General features: G+C 40.4%; 1 protein-coding gene across 3 annotated transcripts; it reads left to right on the top strand.

Moving 5' to 3' along the window:
- Positions 1-4,317: 4,317 nt before the first annotated feature.
- Positions 4,318-15,750, top strand: LOC124124697 (3-oxo-5-alpha-steroid 4-dehydrogenase 1-like). 3 transcript variants are annotated; one of them, XM_046487934.2, is made up of 5 exons: positions 4,318-4,661; positions 9,022-9,188; positions 11,299-11,379; positions 11,646-11,796; positions 14,594-15,750. In XM_046487934.2, exons 1-5 carry the CDS (start codon positions 4,342-4,344, stop codon positions 14,658-14,660), a joined length of 786 nt encoding a protein of 261 aa, XP_046343890.1. In that variant the 5' UTR covers positions 4,318-4,341; the 3' UTR covers positions 14,661-15,750. The 3 variants fall into 3 exon arrangements, with proteins under 3 accessions (XP_046343890.1, XP_046343882.1, XP_046343897.1); XM_046487926.2 differs by having other exon boundaries at positions 4,319-4,661; positions 11,278-11,379; XM_046487941.2 differs by lacking the exon at positions 11,299-11,379 and having other exon boundaries at positions 4,319-4,661.
- Positions 15,751-17,308: the final 1,558 nt, after the last annotated feature.

Genomic DNA, 17,308 nt, shown 5'->3' with positions numbered 1-17,308 from the left:
CATTCGGCAACAATGGAGCCCGAGCTCTACCATCCGCTCAATTACCGCGCTATAGTGCGACCGCTGTCTCGCTATAACGTTACCGTACCTCACGCTCCAGTGACTCTCGCTTCACGATCCAACACTCCTTTTCGGTCTTAGGAAAACTTACACGTCTTTACGACCTAACACCCCCTTTCGGTTTAGGGAAACTTACACGTCTTTACGATCCAACAACCCTTTTCGGTCTTAGGGTAACTTGCTTAGGGCATGGATCTGAAAAAGTGCGCCAGGTAAAGTGCACTACTCAGCAATATTCCAGCTATATGACGGCGGTTTGTAAATAATCGAGTCTGGACCTGACAATCCAGTGATTGATATCATGAACATCGATCCACGCAATTGGGATCGATGACATGTATCAACCAAGTCAGCCAGCCTGACCACCCGATCCCGTTAGTCGAGGCATGGATTTGACTTATATGCCAGTGGTCACAGCGTTGCGAGGGGTGATTCGTATGTTTTACGCCTCGCATGAAAGACTTGACCTGAAATCATTAACTGTTCAACACAACCCCGGGTTGATTCGTATGTTGTGAGCCTCGCGTTGGAGAGATTTTTCCCAGTTTCGTAGAAGGTCTTCTCTTGGCTGTCCAAATAGGTCTCCACAGCTGCTATGACGTCATCGTTCGAGTCGAAATGGGTTCCGGTTAAAGCTTTTTTCATGTTTGGGAACAGATGGAAGTCTGACGGAAGCAGATCGGGAGAGTACGGTCGGTTCTGAAGGTGTTCAAAGCTACACTTGTGTATTATAGCCATGGCAATGACTGATTTGTGGATTGGCGGATTGTCCTGATGGAAGATCACACCTTTTGTAGCTTCTCAAATCTCGTAGTCGTCATTTCATCCCGTAAATGCCTCAAACGTGCAGCATAATATGCTTCGTATAATTGTCTAGGAGTTTGGAAGATAGTCCACCATGACGACACCTTCGACATCCTAGAATACGAAGGTCACAACCTTTCAAGCTGACTGAACAGTCCTTGCCTTTTGGTGGTGGGAATATAAAATGGCTCCACTGTTTTGATTGTTGTTTGGCCTTGACGTTTCTGTATCGGCTTCAAACAGAGCTGGATTATCACGATCCATGTTGTGAGAAGCTTTGGAACCCAAACGAGCTGATACTTTTTTAATTGTCAAAGTTTCTGCGATAATGGATTGTACCCTTTCTTTGGAAACACCCACTGAATTATATAAAATGGGATCTCCATACACGACTGGAACGAATTATTCAATGTACAAATTACATCAGTATTTGTCACCCGTTCGAAATTGGCTGGATCAGGTAAATGCTGGAAAACATATTAATATCATACTCAAGTGGACCTGTTCGTTGAAAATGAGATAATCACACATTTTAGCAAGTGCTGACACAGTATCAAACTTCCTCCTCTATTTCAAATGCAGCTGTATGTAGATATTCGAGATCGCAATCAAAACAAACTACACATTTCTCATTTGTAACCTCCCTATAACATTTACCGATCATCAAAAGAAGTAAGCAATACATCAGAGATATCTGTAATTCATTTAGGAACACGTTTGTGTAGTTTTAAAAAGTTGGAAATTCGTACTATATGTCCTTTGAGTGATAATAAGGAACCACCCTTCAACAGTCATAGTACGCATTAGACAAACACATATTGTAACCACTGCACCTGGCTAGAATTTCCTGTAAGTACTTAATCACCGCATGTTCCTCAAGTTGGTTCATTTTACAAAATTCACAGATCCCTGCTTATTTAACTGACTTATCAAAGGGACCATTCTTAGCCAATATGCATGACCTCGAGGTCAAATCGAAAGCGAGGCTAACGTAGGCAATCACACCCAGGAAATGGCGACCTCGAAAAGGAAAGATTACTGCTGTGTGCCTTTGTGTAGAAGCGATGACCGTAGTGATTTTACGGTGTCATTCCACCGCATTCCCAAGGATAAGACCGTAAGAACTAAGAAGGCAGTGGTTGGCGAAAATACGCGGAGATCCTTGAAAGTCATTCAGAGTGAGTACATACTAATTATGATATGTCACATAGACATCGCGAAACATACTTAATCTATTCAATATTCAAGATCAAAATGACATCAATCCACCCAAAGTCACCGATGAACAGGGATTACTCACATTTACTTCTGAAAATTATTTGTATCCCTTTCCCATCTGTGATTTTCCACTTTCTGAATATAGCCTTCAACGAACGAAAACTTGAAATCAGGAAGTACATTTAGATCTTTCGCATTCGCCGCCATTATGTTAATGTGGCTTTGCCTACGTTAGCCTCGTTTTGGTTTAGATAAGAATATTCATGAAACCTCATGAGATCGTGTTTGTGGATGATATATCTATATAACATCATGTAATGTCTACAACAAAACATTTCACTATTACGCCTTTCCTTCCTTATCAGTCGGCCCTCGGACACTACCGATTTCCCAAGCTAAGATGTTATTCTCAACTTCGCAGCTAAAACAGATACTATCGAGTGAAACAAGAATGTTATTTTATATTTTTGGTGAATAACAAATGCCTATTACTCTGTTTACAATCACATGGAACAATCTGATGACGTCACTGAACAAACTGGCGTTGCCATTATTATTAGTCGGGTTGGATTTCATCGTTGTCCGGTGGTTTCAACGAGTGAGTTAGTGAGTGAGTGATACGAACCAACGATCATAGGTCCCTGGCGCCCTAAGGGAGTTTCAACAGGGTAGATTCAGTTAATACTGGTACATAAGAAGTTTACCTTATCGTATTTCTGTCTGAAAACTTAAAATCGATATGTCACTCGGGTAAAATAACACGTGTTGCCAGAAAGTATTTCACTCTGCCTGATCGGCACTATATATTTTCTCAAGTAAGATTACTGAGAAAATACATTATACAAAGACCATTTTTGGCTTTCCTTGTAAAATAACATGTTAGTTTCATCTCGAACGTGTTTAAATTTTCCTTCGTGGCTGTGCCACTCTTGAACACAGCAATTTTGTCAGATCACTTGATGAGAAAAACGTGATATCTTGTGAACAAGATTTGGTTCCAGGCGTATATACGTTCCGGGGGAACTTTTGCTATCAACATTTGTTCCCTTGGAGGTTCATATCGCGTCAAGTCTTGGTTCCTATCACACTGAAATTTGTTGCGGTCATACTAGAACTTTCACACACATATGTTCTACCTTGTGAAACTGTCAAGTGTCTAAAAGTGGGATTTTTGTGATGGGTCTGTATTAATAAATGGAGCTTGGTTATTTTGTTTCTTGTTTTATTTGTTTTGATTGTTGTTTGTTGTTTTTTTCTTTCTTTCTTTTTGGTGTGTGAGGGTGTGGGTGTGGGTGTGTGAGTGGGAATATCTGTGTGAAAATTCCTGTTTGACATTTCCGTGAACAGTTTGTAAAACATTTAATTCATGAAAACACTTTATATATCTGTTACCATGGTAAATAGAATCTGTTAAGTCTTCAGGATACTTCATCCCGACAGCCGCAGTATTCACTGCCAACTGCCTTATTGTTTAATGTATTTGACATAAACACAGTAATTTCATGGAATTATCGTGCAGCAGTACATTCGATTTTGGTTGCGTTTTGGGATCTGCATTCTTTCCGTTTCTGTCATACTTACGTATTTCACATTTGCCTTTTTCATTAATAAACTATTAATTGGGATTTGTTTCATGCTTTCCCATTTCATCATATTCATATTTTGTTTTAGATTCTTTTAGATTATATTGCCACAGTGTCCTAGATGCTCTGTTTTTCATGTTGCTCATTAACAATATACAGGAACATCTCTCATAAACACACCCAAATGTTTGTTCCTATCAACCGGGACTTTTCACGGGTTATAGCGAAAACGGCACCTCAGCAAAACGTCACCGGGCGAAAACGGCACCGATTGGCGAAACCGGCACCTCGACTCGAGCGAAAACGGCACCTCGACTCGAGCGAAAACGGCACCTTATTTTTTTGTTTTACCTTGGTCAAATAAATGACTACAGGGTCGGATCATTTTCAAAGCAATTTTGTGTATTTCATCCTGATATCTTTTTCCGTGTCGGAACTAAGTTTGGGCGGAACATAAAAGTACTTACAATATGAAAAACACACCATATATATTCTACAGGAACCGCGTCATTGAAAAGGCGAATCTTAAATATACTGGGTATTTCTTTTAGAAATATGACTGAAATTCTGAACGCAATAACGACTGCATTTTCACCGGGAACCTAGTTAAAATGACACCGGATTTCGGTGGGCGGGGTATAAAATCTCGTGACCTCTCGTCGGTCAGTATAGCAATATGGCGTTTGCAGACGACGCATGGAGATATGTGCACGGCCTGGCAGGCGGTGAAGTGCAATTGATATACTATGTGTCATATATGTTTCTCGCGTGGGGAGCACTTGTTGCAGTGTCATTACAGGTCGTCAGTGCTCCGTATGGCCGGTATGCCCGAAAAGGTTGGGGCGTCGGCGTGACTGCGAATGTGGCCTGGGCGATCCAAGAACTGCCTTCGTTTGCTGTGCCGTTACTGCTGCTGGCATTATCAGACTCTCCAAAGATTCATGATCTACCAAATAAAATAATCCTCGGCTTGTTTCTCCTCCATTATTTTCAAAGGTACGTTATACGGGTAGACAATCCAAATGACAGACTAATGTACTTCATATCACATGTAAATGTATACTACATGCTATATCACATTTTCAAATATAGTGTTTCAACTTATTCAAGTACAATGTTTCAATATTGTAATCTCCTGTCTTCCCTGTTTTAATGTTAATGTATTCATAACTAATACATTGTAAATATTCAATTTATCTATTATTGTCACTTAATGTAACAAACAACTGAGGTTTTTTTACAAGTATTACACAATTCATTACAGCTGTGGTATAAATTTATTAATGTCCTATGACTGGATTTTTTAGTTGGACATGCCATGTTAAATAGCAGGCATCAATACAGATTAATTGTAGCAAGCACAATTGTCAGCTCAGCTGGTGATGAACTGGTGGAGTTAAAATAGTCCAATCAATGATGCAGTGTTTGTTGTCTGTACTGTCCATCCATCTGCAAGTCTGAGGTCACAAGGTTCAGCGCAAACATTGCTGGGCAAGTAGAAACAGAGGACAAGTAAGGATTAAGTTAGCATTGTAGTTTCTCCAAAATTTAGTAACCTATACATGCACTACTTACATTGAAAGAATTGTGGATAAGTGGGATTCAGCACCTGGTGTCTACCTTTTGTCTCATCTTGATCTAGATGACTTGAGTGTCACACCCTCAATCCAGCCCTAGTTACTTCTTTAATGATTAAATAGTGGACACGTCATTACAACTCTTATGATAGTATGATAATCCAACTGTCTATTTAGACCTCATGTAAAACATACAAGTAATGGTCCATTCAGGGAAGTTATTGCAGATTGTGTGCTCACATTTACTGAATCAAGTCTTGAGCAGTGCTCTAGTCAGCATGGGTGATATGATCACTTGTTCATCAGTGTCGTGTATGACCTGTCATCAGCTGCTTAGAGTAGCTGCCCTTCATCATACCACTATGAGCCCACACCACTCAGGTGATGATAGACACTGATAACAGCCCTCAATATTACTCCATAACAAAACTAACTTGTTCACATTCACACTTCTAGATTTCAGCACATCTGCATCTGGGGGAGGGCTTATTACCAAAACATCAGTTTCCTCTTCATTACTCTTTTTACCTTTGAACATGTCAAGGTCTCACATACTGAATTAGTGGAATCTTGGTGAGATGAGGGCAAATAATGTACTTTGGTCATTTGTTTCCTGATAATGAATGCTATGTTATCATTTGGCATTTTTACTTTGACAGTGCTGAATATTTTCTTTTTTTCTGAATTCATTCTTTTTTTATTCATATTCTCGGAGACTGAAATTGATATCTCTAGTTCAACTGGTGCGTACTGGTTTAGTCAGTTGTTTCTTTAGATTTGTTGTAAGGGGAGATAACTGGAATCTGTGTTTGTTCAAGTTCCTGAAATCAAGTTGAAAATCTCATTGAAATCAGATTTTAGTGCTCGCTACCACTACAAAAGGTCTGAAGATGTCCCATTACAGGTTACATCAGATCCATGTTTCACCAACTTTGACTGACCAATGAAACTACTAAAAAGAAATCTACTTTAATAAATCAGAAAGAAGCTTTCTTGAGTTTTACGGCACTAGTTTCAAAGTGCAAAGTATCAATGAAACAAATATTACAATTGAACAAAAGACATTTGTGGAATGTCTAATAGATGGTCACAGGCTATGGAGAGTCTCGTTTCAAATATTTATCCCATTGAAGTGAGAGATAGATGCTGATTTTGACAGTCAGTCGTACAGTCCATGTTAACCTTTTCGAGGTTGCATGATTAGAAAGCACATTCCGACTGTCACTCAATTGATCTGGTAAGTGATGCTCTGATTGGTTGAATGAAAGGTCATTCTGACATTCTGTTCGATGCTTACTTGATAGAATTGTAACAGACCCAAACATAGGTAATATATAACTACCGATCACAATAGAGGATACCTTTGATTAACTTTGATTAACTATATGGATGCCACTGGCACTGGCAGGTGAGCTATAGTGCTCCAGCACAGAAAGACCTATGTGAGACTGATAAGCCATCATTTGTTTGAAAAATGCACAAGGGCACACACCTTTATTTTGCACTTTGCAGAAATTTGTCCGACCACTCTCTGGTGGATTAGAAATAATAATAGTAATAATAATAAAATTTAAACATAGAAATATTTACTGATTTAAATAATGATTAGATGTATTGTATATAGTCTAAGGGCCACTTCTTATGAAGAGACAAAGCTTTCACTTACTGAAATATAAGTATACATGAAGTTTACTTATCCTCGTTAAACTAACAGAACTTTAATGCCAAATAGAATAAAAACAATATTCAGCGAAACAAATGTTGTAATTTTATTAACAGTAACAGAATCCAAAGTATGTGTAAAATATACAGGGCCTGGCCTAAAGAGATCTCAACTGCTGCATCACAGGAAGTCATGTTTGTGACCATTGTAGGTCATTATAGCTCGAATGGATAGAATTAGGAGATAAACATACTGTGTATTCAATGTAGAGCTAGGTTACCTGTAGATTTAACCGCACTAAATTGAATTTGGAACCGAACGCGCAGCGTGAGGTTTCAAATGTTAAATTTAGCGCAGTTAACATGGTTAAATCTACAGGTAACCTAGCTCTACATTGAAAACACAGTATGTTTATTTCCATTCTACCATGACTAAATAAAACGCGAACTCTTTGGTGTTAGCAAATATACTGAGTGAAGTGGCATGGGTTGAGTCCAGTGTTTTGAGTGGGTTACCGATCTGAATTACGGAATCACCGAACAAAATATGGCGCTGTATATACTCAAGTAGTTTGTTTACACCGTAATACTTCACTCGAACAGGCATTGAAAGCATATAAGCACGACAACTTGGTAAGCTAACATGAGGTGGGCATCCCTAAAGAAAACAAAGCAAGCTTTGCAATGCTTTCGCTCTACATCGCACGTCACCATTATGACGTCATATTTCCCATTGTGCCACAAAAGATATGACGTCACAGTCGTATATAGAAAAGCGCCAAAATTCCAAGCTCTCTGTTGTCTCCAAAACGTAAACACATTCCCTTTCCAGATTTCTATCGTGTTTTCTGCACAAAATGTATTGCCACACATCCTTTGAATATTGTAGAATCCGCATCTGTGCATTTTGTAACCTGTAATTGTAGATATAATTATTTAAATATGCCTACCAACAATGCCTGAAAAAAGGTGCTATTCTATGATTATTAGCTTCCGCGGTGATACGGCCGTCAAACCAGCTGTATCAATCAGAGGGGGTTTACTGTGATTTAATAGCCTCTGATTGACCAATCAGAATCGAGTAAATTCCAATTTCATGGTAGAATTATCATTAAACCGCCTGCATGTTTTCAGAAATGAGCAGGCCACTGTAACTTTATAATGCCTTCATATTGCTTGACCACGGGCCATTATCACACCCATTGTTAGGTGACGTCATAGGGATACGGAAAGGTGATGTCACATTCAATAGTGACATCATTTGGTTTGTTCTATGACGTTTCCATATTTTAAAAGTGGGTCAGTAAAATCCGTGTTGATTGCAGTAAATGTTTCAAAACCGATGTTGGGTTCTGTTTGATAACACATTCTATCCATTTTAGCTATCATAACAGTAATGCTATTTTTCAGGGCATTGTCATTTGCAGATGCCCTCTGTCTTTTCAACTGCCCTCCTTTGTCAGGCAGTTAATGGGAGACCTCAGGCTTCTGCAAATAATAATGCTCTGAAAAAAAGTGTTATCCTTATATTAGACCACACCATATTATGTTCACAGTGTATGGTGCACAATGCATATCACACTACATTGGAAACTGCATATTCATCATTTTAGGGAACATAAAAGTGAAACATGAAATTATTTTCCCACTTGATAATCTCTATACACCCAATGCCAAGTCCAAGAAAACACATCATCAAACAGAATATTGCCAAAGTACCACTTGGAAGATCATCTGATGGTAATTTTAGAAAATGAACAAGTTTTAATTTTGCAAACATTGTATTTATACAATTATAAAGAATTGTGCAGGTTGTAGGAGTATAAATTATTTCAGTCTTAGACTGCAGATACTGAGAAAGTATGTTAACATTTGGAAGGTCTTGATATGCTTATAGGCTTAAACAGTATGTTTGCACATCAGGCATGTTTCTTGCCATGTATGTTGCCCTCAAGTGTACAAGTTCAGTAGGAGCCAGGTACACAGCTTGGTATTGTGAACTACCATGTTCAGTATAAAGAGGACACATGTTCCATGAAGAAGGTAGCGGCTCATCTGACCTAACATTGACAGACATGGAGAAACTATTGAAGTTATTGATGCTTCATCTTTTGCAGAACCTTCATTTTCTCACCACTGATAAAAGGAGGCAAGGCTACACCTCTTGTGCCATTCCTGATGGCATTTGTGTTCTGTACAATGAATGGGTACTTACAGGGCCGTTACCTGCTCAGGTATGCTGACTTCAGTGCTGACTGGGAGAGGAAACCCACTTTCCTTCTTGGTAAGTGATCTTATTTGTCAGGCTTGTTCCTACTCATCTTCCTGAGGCAGGGGAGTTTACTGACTGTAAAAGATGAACAAAGATGGAATTTCTGGGCTCAATCGTAGTGCCACCAGAGTTAGGTTCCTTCAATGTCCCTAATATTGACCCATCAGATTCCCATCTCATACCAGCTGTTTCAAACAAAATGACAGCCTCCAGTCTGATCGATAGTCAAGATCTATATTGTAGTAATATAGGTCTTACCTCACCAAGTGCATCAAATCCCGTGAGTATCTTGATCAAAAACATGTAAATATTTGGAAAATAGTTTCTGACGCCCACTTGGCGGTACATATGTTCTGCAAATCTTGCAATCGACAGGAATCTGCAAACCGGATGTCAATTTTGGAACACAATTTTGATTGGACTATGCATAGACTCGTTGGTCCAGACAAAATACAACTACTGAAGCCTAGTTGGGCAAGGTTGGAAACTAGACTTTTATGGTCAATTAACTGCCTTGCCTCGGTAAGACGGTCCCTATTTAGATCAGTCACTGAATCAGTTTGTCTGGGTGAATCAAGAACAGGTATCACTTAAAATAAATTCACTAGAATACTTCAACGTGGGGAATACTGTGTGCACACATTTTTAGTTGGATCCACCCAAGCCAACTGGTTACCAAACATCCTCTCTAACATGTCTAAGAAGCTTGATGTCATATGTTTCTCAAATCCTGGCCAGAGCTTGTTATTTTACATTCATCTTCAAGTGCAGAGTTTTTAAATTCAGCTGATTTTACACTGACCTAAAGTATTACAGGACAGACAGAAGTCTTGATTGTGTGGGGAGTTGTTGCATTAAGTGTTTAAGAGGTCGCCTTCTGCCTAGGCAATTTCGACTGGCCTGTCCCTCTTTGGGACTCCTGTGTGTGAGAAGGGTACACATATCTATTGTGAGTTTGGTGTTCACATAATTTCTGTTTTTGTATTGATATCATTTCTATTTTCTTATATTGATATGATTTCATTTTTATCCTTGGCTGCTCTGTTTATATACGTTCGAGTAGCTGTCCATCTCTCAGAAATAGAGTTAGTTTGGCCTTCGCTATTGCATCTCTTGGCTTTAGGAGATCTATGACAGATAGCAGATCTAACTGCAATTCTTGTTTTAACCTAGCCCGGGCTGGGGCATGGTCTTGACATTCTAGTAACACGTGATCAATGGTGTGTGGGGAACTGATATTAGGGTTTTTATTCTTTCGCAATGTGTTTCTACAAAGAGACCTTACGGAGAACATCACTAAGATGTGTGAAGCTATATTGTTATACACCTCACTGTTGCAGTTGAAGCTGTATATCTATATAATTATGCAAAACTATGTAAAGTGCACCGAAAGTCCTGCATAAGGCCCATCTGTTCTTATTTCAGAATAAGTGTGTATGTTTACAAACAAGAGAATAGTCCAGTCAGGTGATAAGCCTACAACTGCAGTGTGGTCACTGGAGCCGAACACTTTGTCTCAGAATAAGGCAGGCTGAGCCGAGTAAGCTCAAGGGTTGCCGGCTATTGTTTACAAACAAAGCCTCAGAACAGTCAACGTCCTGTTTCTTTGATGCACAAATCTGTGGCCATTTGAAGTAATATTAATCCATCCAGCACCAAGCTTCTCCAGTAACTATAAAATGAAGGTTAAGTTTCACATATTCAAACATGTTTGCAAGCACCAAAGTTTGTGTCTGTTTAGCGAGCCAGGCACAGGTGGCCCAGTCATCTAAGGCACCAGAATGTGCTGTGCAGGCTTCTTGTCCCTTAGGCATGCCAGGCCCTGTTATCATGTGTAGGAATCCCAGACTCACCCCGATTAGGATCATTGGCTTGTCAGCACCATACCCGTTTTCGTGGGTTTCACCATAGTGCTAAACATCTAAGACCTGTATCACTTGGGTCTTTCCTCCTCTGTGAAGATGGCATGCTGTGATATGACTGAAATACTGTTAAAAGTAGGGTTAGACGCAACTCACTAAGTCACTATGTGAAATTTTGAAAACCCTATAGAATTATAGCTATTCTTACAATTACCAGTAACAGTGACAATTTATTTCAGGCATTGCCATGTTTTTCTCAGGGATGTTTATCAATATCCAGTCTGACTCAATATTGAGGAACCTCCGTGATCCTGGAGAAACATGCTACAAGATACCTAGAGGTACACATTTATCCTTGGGTCTAGGTGCATCATGTGCATTCAAGTCCTTCAACAATATCATATCAACATCAGCTGCTGCTCATTAAATGCAAAACTGAAAGCAACGGTTTGACTTCCATGCTGTTTTTGTTTTCTAAAACATTGTAAAACCATGTGTAAAATGTTGTCCTTTATCTGTTGTGTGCATAACATGTAACTTCTGTAATTCCTCTGTGTGTGTGTGTGTGTTTTCTGGTGCCAGCTATCAAGTGTAATTCCTTCTGCAGGGGGGATGTTTGAGTATGTTTCTGGAGCCAACTTCCTGGGTGAGATTCTGGAATGGTGGGGCTTTGCTGTGGCCAGTTGTACCCTGCCAGCGTTGGGGTTTGCCGTGTTCACCACATGTAACATCGGCCCACGTGCCTGCCAACACCATCAGTGAGTGTCCTATTCTCATCCCTCTGTAATCAGACTGCAGGCAGTTCATGGGCTGTAATTTATATAATCCCTTCAAATACCCTTCCTCTATTACATCACAGACACAAATTCCATATTTTGGCTGACCTCACACCATAAAAACCTAAGATTTTTCAACATATGTCCCCTTCACTGCCAGCCATGTATAAACAGTTGCCTAGAAAGTTGTATGTTAAAAGGCGCTAGTAGAAGTAAAAGGTCATTCGTGGTTCCACAGAGTACCCAGGCTTGCAGGCTGAGTGTACTCACCATGAAGTTGCTGAAGCTGTCTGGGTCTATCACTTTTGTCCTGTGAAGGAATTCTTTGAGAAACCAACTATGAAGATAAGTTCGCCTTATCTGCAACCATGAGTGCTATGATTCGTTAAGAGCTCATGTCTGTTAAACAAGACATCTCTCATTTACAAGGTGTGTACCATTACTGAGATACAAACATATCAGGCTGACTCCTGTGCCCTTTACTCGGGACAGGGATGTTAATTTTTCTAGCATCTCTCCTGACCATGTTCTAAAATCTCTCCCAACCATCATGCTCCTCATGCAGGGGGCGTACTGTTTGGGCGTAACCTGAGAGAATCTGCTACATCTCGTGCTGCTATTGGAGTCAGTAAGAGATTATGCAGGTCTTGTATAAGTTTATGCCGTCTCTGCCTCTGAAGCATGACAAGGAACTGAGCCGACTCGCCTTTAGGTTGAACGACAGCGATAACCCTATGCTGTCGTTCACTTCATTGTCAAGGTGAAGGATGATCATTTGAACAGGCACATCATGCAGTTAGGTTTGTACCCAAGGAACCACCCAAGAGAAGGAATATTCATTTCAAGCACAAGCTTGGAAAGAAAAATACAACAAACAGTTCCCAAGTGAGATGATACTTTCTTTCAAAGTGATGTAACTGAGTGCTTTCAATAATCCCAAGTTACACAGAATCCTATCGACCTGGCATTGCTTACGGACCTTGATTCAGACTACTGCACTTCAACACAATGGCAACTCCAGGAGGACGTTACACTGACGACTGGAAATCAGTGACGTCAAACCACTTGTTACTCAAAGTTATAAAGATCAGATACAACATGCATTTCTTCCAACGCCCAGCACTTGTATCCTGGCCTGAAAGTGCTTAAAACTATTTAGTATGTTCACCAAAGTTTCAAGTAAACTCTTGTCAAGGTTAGGAGACTGGGCCATGAGCATGGATTTACAAAACCGACTATATCCATATCCCGAAACATCCAAGCTACCGTCATTACCAGAGCTTCGCAGTCAACAGGCAGAGGTACGAGTTCCTGGTCCTTCCATTCAGACATCTCCATAGCATCTACCCTGGAGATCATGACAATGATGTATGGTTTGCCAGGGGATTCTCCCATCACTTCAAGGCCTTACTTACAGAGGAACTGGATGAATACCTCACAATCTAGATCTGGATGAACTGATTACACATCCAGCACCCAGACAACTGAATCTGAAATGATGGCTCATCCATCCCAACATCACTCCAGGCATTTCCCTCATGTTTCCTCCCCCAGTACATCACCTGTACATGGATGCCTCGAGCACAGGGTGGGGAGCTCACATGGCAAGCTCTACAGTCCAGGGGATATGGTCAGAAGGGGACAAGGCACTTCATATCTACTACCAGGAAGTATAGGACATTTGTCTTGCTCTGAAGACTTAGAGCCCTTGGCTTCATCACTTCTCAGTACTACTGGCGACTGACAATACTTCTGTGGGAGCCTACATCCAGACTCAGGTGGGGAATTCCTAGGGAAAAACCTCTTAAGACAGAACTTTGAGATCAATTGCACGAAGCACAATTAGACATATACTCCATGGAAACCACCATTACGTCCACCTATTCGCATGGATGTTATGGTGTCCAAAATGCAGGCTGCAGGATTCTCAGAATTTGCCTCTGCAGCAGTGTCACGATCTTGGAGGCCTTCATCATCTGACATATGAATGACACAAGATGAAAAAAGTGGAGAAGAGCAGGTGGATTGGAAGATGTGGAGATAAGCATTGCCATGGTTGCCAGATTCTTTCTACATTTGAGACAAGACAAGGAATTCAGGCATTGCACTATTGAGGGGAAGAGTCCAGGGATCAGCAACCTTATGTGGTAATTAGCTTCTTATACCCTGACCTAAAAGGGGTATGTTGTTATATTAAGTCTGTCCATCCTTCTAAGGACATTTTTGTGCGACCTGTAACCTGAAAACTACTGCATAGATTCTTTTCAGACACTTTAACACTTTCTATACCAATAGGAGAGGTGCAGTGCGAAGTTTGTTTTCAATATATGTATTTTCAACAACAAAAAATTATTTTCATGTTTTGAACTTTTTTCTTACTTCAATCTTTGTTTGACCTCTGACTTGAAAACAGCTTAATAGAAATCTTTTCCAATTGTGAGTGGAGTTTCTATACTAACAAGGTGAGGTTTCCTTGCCTTGTGCAAGTGCAGTTGCTCCATTTAAGATACTACTTTCTAGCCAACTAATTATAGATGTCTGGCAGTGAAGGGAATGTCTGTTGAAAACTCTGAAGATTGTATGGTGTGAGGTCAGCCAAAATACAGGATTTGTGCTATTATGTAACAGAGTGATAACTACTGTTTGATATTATATGTAATTATGTCGTATCCTAATACGGAAATGAGCATAATTTGATTTATTGTGTATCACACTGTGTTTCATTGAGAACTTGAGTCTAACTGGTCACAATGTTATGTATGATGTGTCCTTGTTTCAGGTGGTACAGACAGAAGTTTGAAGATTATCCCAAGGGTAGAAGAGCTGTTCTGCCCTTTATTCTGTAACTACTATTCCTGAGTTCCTTATGTATGTGCCTACAAACATCTTGTATCTTTTCCAGCAGACTCGACTGCTCACTGGGCTGTTGTCTGTATTTGCTGTAACTAATATTGACATTTGTATTTCAATGATTACAATGTGAAGAAACTGGTCTGGCCTTTTGAAAAAAAGCAGTTATGATTTACTGATGCATTAAAGAATTAAGAATAGAATGTGTACGCTCTTTCAGTTGATTCCTGGAGAATCTCTGTTGGGTAGAAATCTCAGAGTGTTTGGCGCTTCTGTGGTTCACAGAATATGTCTCAGGGAAATTGGTCACTGTGTTTTCTACCATGAATTGGTCCATCAAAGCTGTTTCAAATCACAAGAACAACTTCTTATTGAAATAGTTGTTTTTGATTGCTGCATAACAACCACAGCAAATATTTATTTGCAAAGGACTTTTTCTCCATTATTGTTGATTGGCATCTTCAAATAATCAATGTAAAATGTTGCAAACTTCACATATGCAGTTACTCCAATGTTCAAAGTAAACAAAAATGTTTAAGAGACCAGTCATTTATTATAAGGTGGGGTGGGTCAGAGATAATCCGGAGGGAGGGGAGGGTCACTAAATAATATGACAGTCTCAATGGGAGGGTTATGAATAATGATAAACATATTTGGGGTGGGTCATGAACAAAATTACCAGTCCCTAACTTTTGAAACCTTCTGCTGCATCTTTGGTTCTATATTCAATTTAGTAAGGTTAACTCTGGGGATTAACTGTGGAGGTAGACCTAGCTCTCCAGTAAAAAGACAGTATGTTTACCTCCTACATGATCATCAATAAACCATGTGACTGCAATATATTCCAACTTGGCACATATAATGTCTGGAGTACTGTCACCACTGCTGTCTGCCATGTACATACCGTTCAACAAGGCTGGACACTGTGATTGACACTAGTCTCTCTGGACCTGCATAATACAGGAAAATGTGAACCAGGACATGTTGTTTGTTTCTGTGATTGGTGTAAATGTTTTGTGTTCTCTTGTTCCGTAGAAATATCCAGTTGACAAAATTTGATTATCTTTGAATAAAATATGGTCCTTTTTTGTGCTGTTTAAAGTGTTTGCAAGTACTGTCTTAGAAGGTCTCAGACCCTATGGGTTTTCCTGGCAGGAATTGGCCCTCAGCAACCTGTGCTTGTCACATGAAGCGATTTGTGTGGTCTGGCTCAGCAACCTGTGCTTGTCACATGAAGCGACTTGTGTGGTCTGGCTCAGCAACCTGTGCTTGTCACATGAAGCGACTTGTGTGGTCTGGATCAGCAACCTGTGCTTGTCACATGAAGCGACTTGTGTGGTCTGGCTCAGCAAACTGTGCTTGTCACATGAAGCGACTTGTGTGGTCTGGCTCAGCAACCTGTGCTTGTCACATGAAGCGACTCGTGTGGTCTGGCTCAGCAACCTGTGCTTGTCACATGAAGCGACTTGTGTGGTCTGGCTCAGCAACCTGTGCTTGTCACATGAAGCGACTTGTATGGTCTGGCTCAGTGACCTGTTACCCCCTGAAGATCAATTTTAGAATTGGTCTTCAGGAACCCATGTTTGTCATAAGATTTTGTTTGTTTGTTGTCTATCGCCGCACACAGCAATATTCCATCTATATGACGGCGGTCTGTAAATAATCGAATCTGGACCAGACAATCCAGTGATTGACATCATGAGCATTGATCCACGCAATTGGGATCGATAACATGCATCAACCAAGTCAGCATTAGTCGCCTTTTATGACAAGCATGGGTTGTCTACCCCGCATCTTCACGGTTCGTTTGTCATTATAGGCAGTTAACGAGATGGGTGGTCAGTGACAACAAACAGTGACCTAGTTGATATTGCGTCACTGTAGCCCACCCTCAGTGACTGTTGGTGTGTTCCACTTGATTATTGACAGGATGGCATATTGCTGAGGTGGCTGTTACTAATAACGCACGGGTTGAGTGAGTGAGTATGGTTTTACGCCGCTTTTAGCAATATTCCAGCAATATCACGGCAGGGTCACAAGAAATGGGCATCACACATTGTACCAATGTCAGGAATCAAACCCAGGTCTTCGGCGTGGCGAGCGAATGCTTACACCACTAGGCTACCCGACCGCCCCCGCACGGGTTGAACCAGAACACCAACAAGTAGATTATTGACAGGATGGCATATTGCTGAGTGGGGTGTTACTAATAACACACGGGTTGAATCCGAACACCAACAAGTAGATTATTGACAGGATGGTATATTGCTGAGTGGGGTGTTACTAATGACACACGGGTGGATCAGAACACCAACAAGTAGATTATTGACAGGCTGGCATATTGCTGAGTGGGGTGTTACTAATAACACACGGGTTGAATCAGAACACCAACAAGTAGATTATTGACAGAATGGCATATTGCTGAGTGGGGTGTTACTAATAACACACGGGTTGAATCAGAACACCAACAAGTAGATTATTGACAGGATGGCATATTGCTGAGTGGGGTGTTACTAATAACACACGGGTTGAATCAGAACACCATCAAGTAGATTATTGACAGGATGGCATATTGCTGAGTGGGGTGTTACTAATAACACACTGGTTGAATCAGAACACCAACAAGTAGATTATTGACAGGATG

This window comes from Haliotis rufescens, unplaced genomic scaffold, assembly GCF_023055435.1.
Source record: "Haliotis rufescens isolate VD_foot unplaced genomic scaffold, xgHalRufe1.0.p SCAF_3, whole genome shotgun sequence".
NCBI classification, from domain to species: Eukaryota; Metazoa; Mollusca; class Gastropoda; order Lepetellida; family Haliotidae; genus Haliotis; species Haliotis rufescens.
This window is presented reverse-complemented; position numbering and strand designations above follow the sequence as displayed.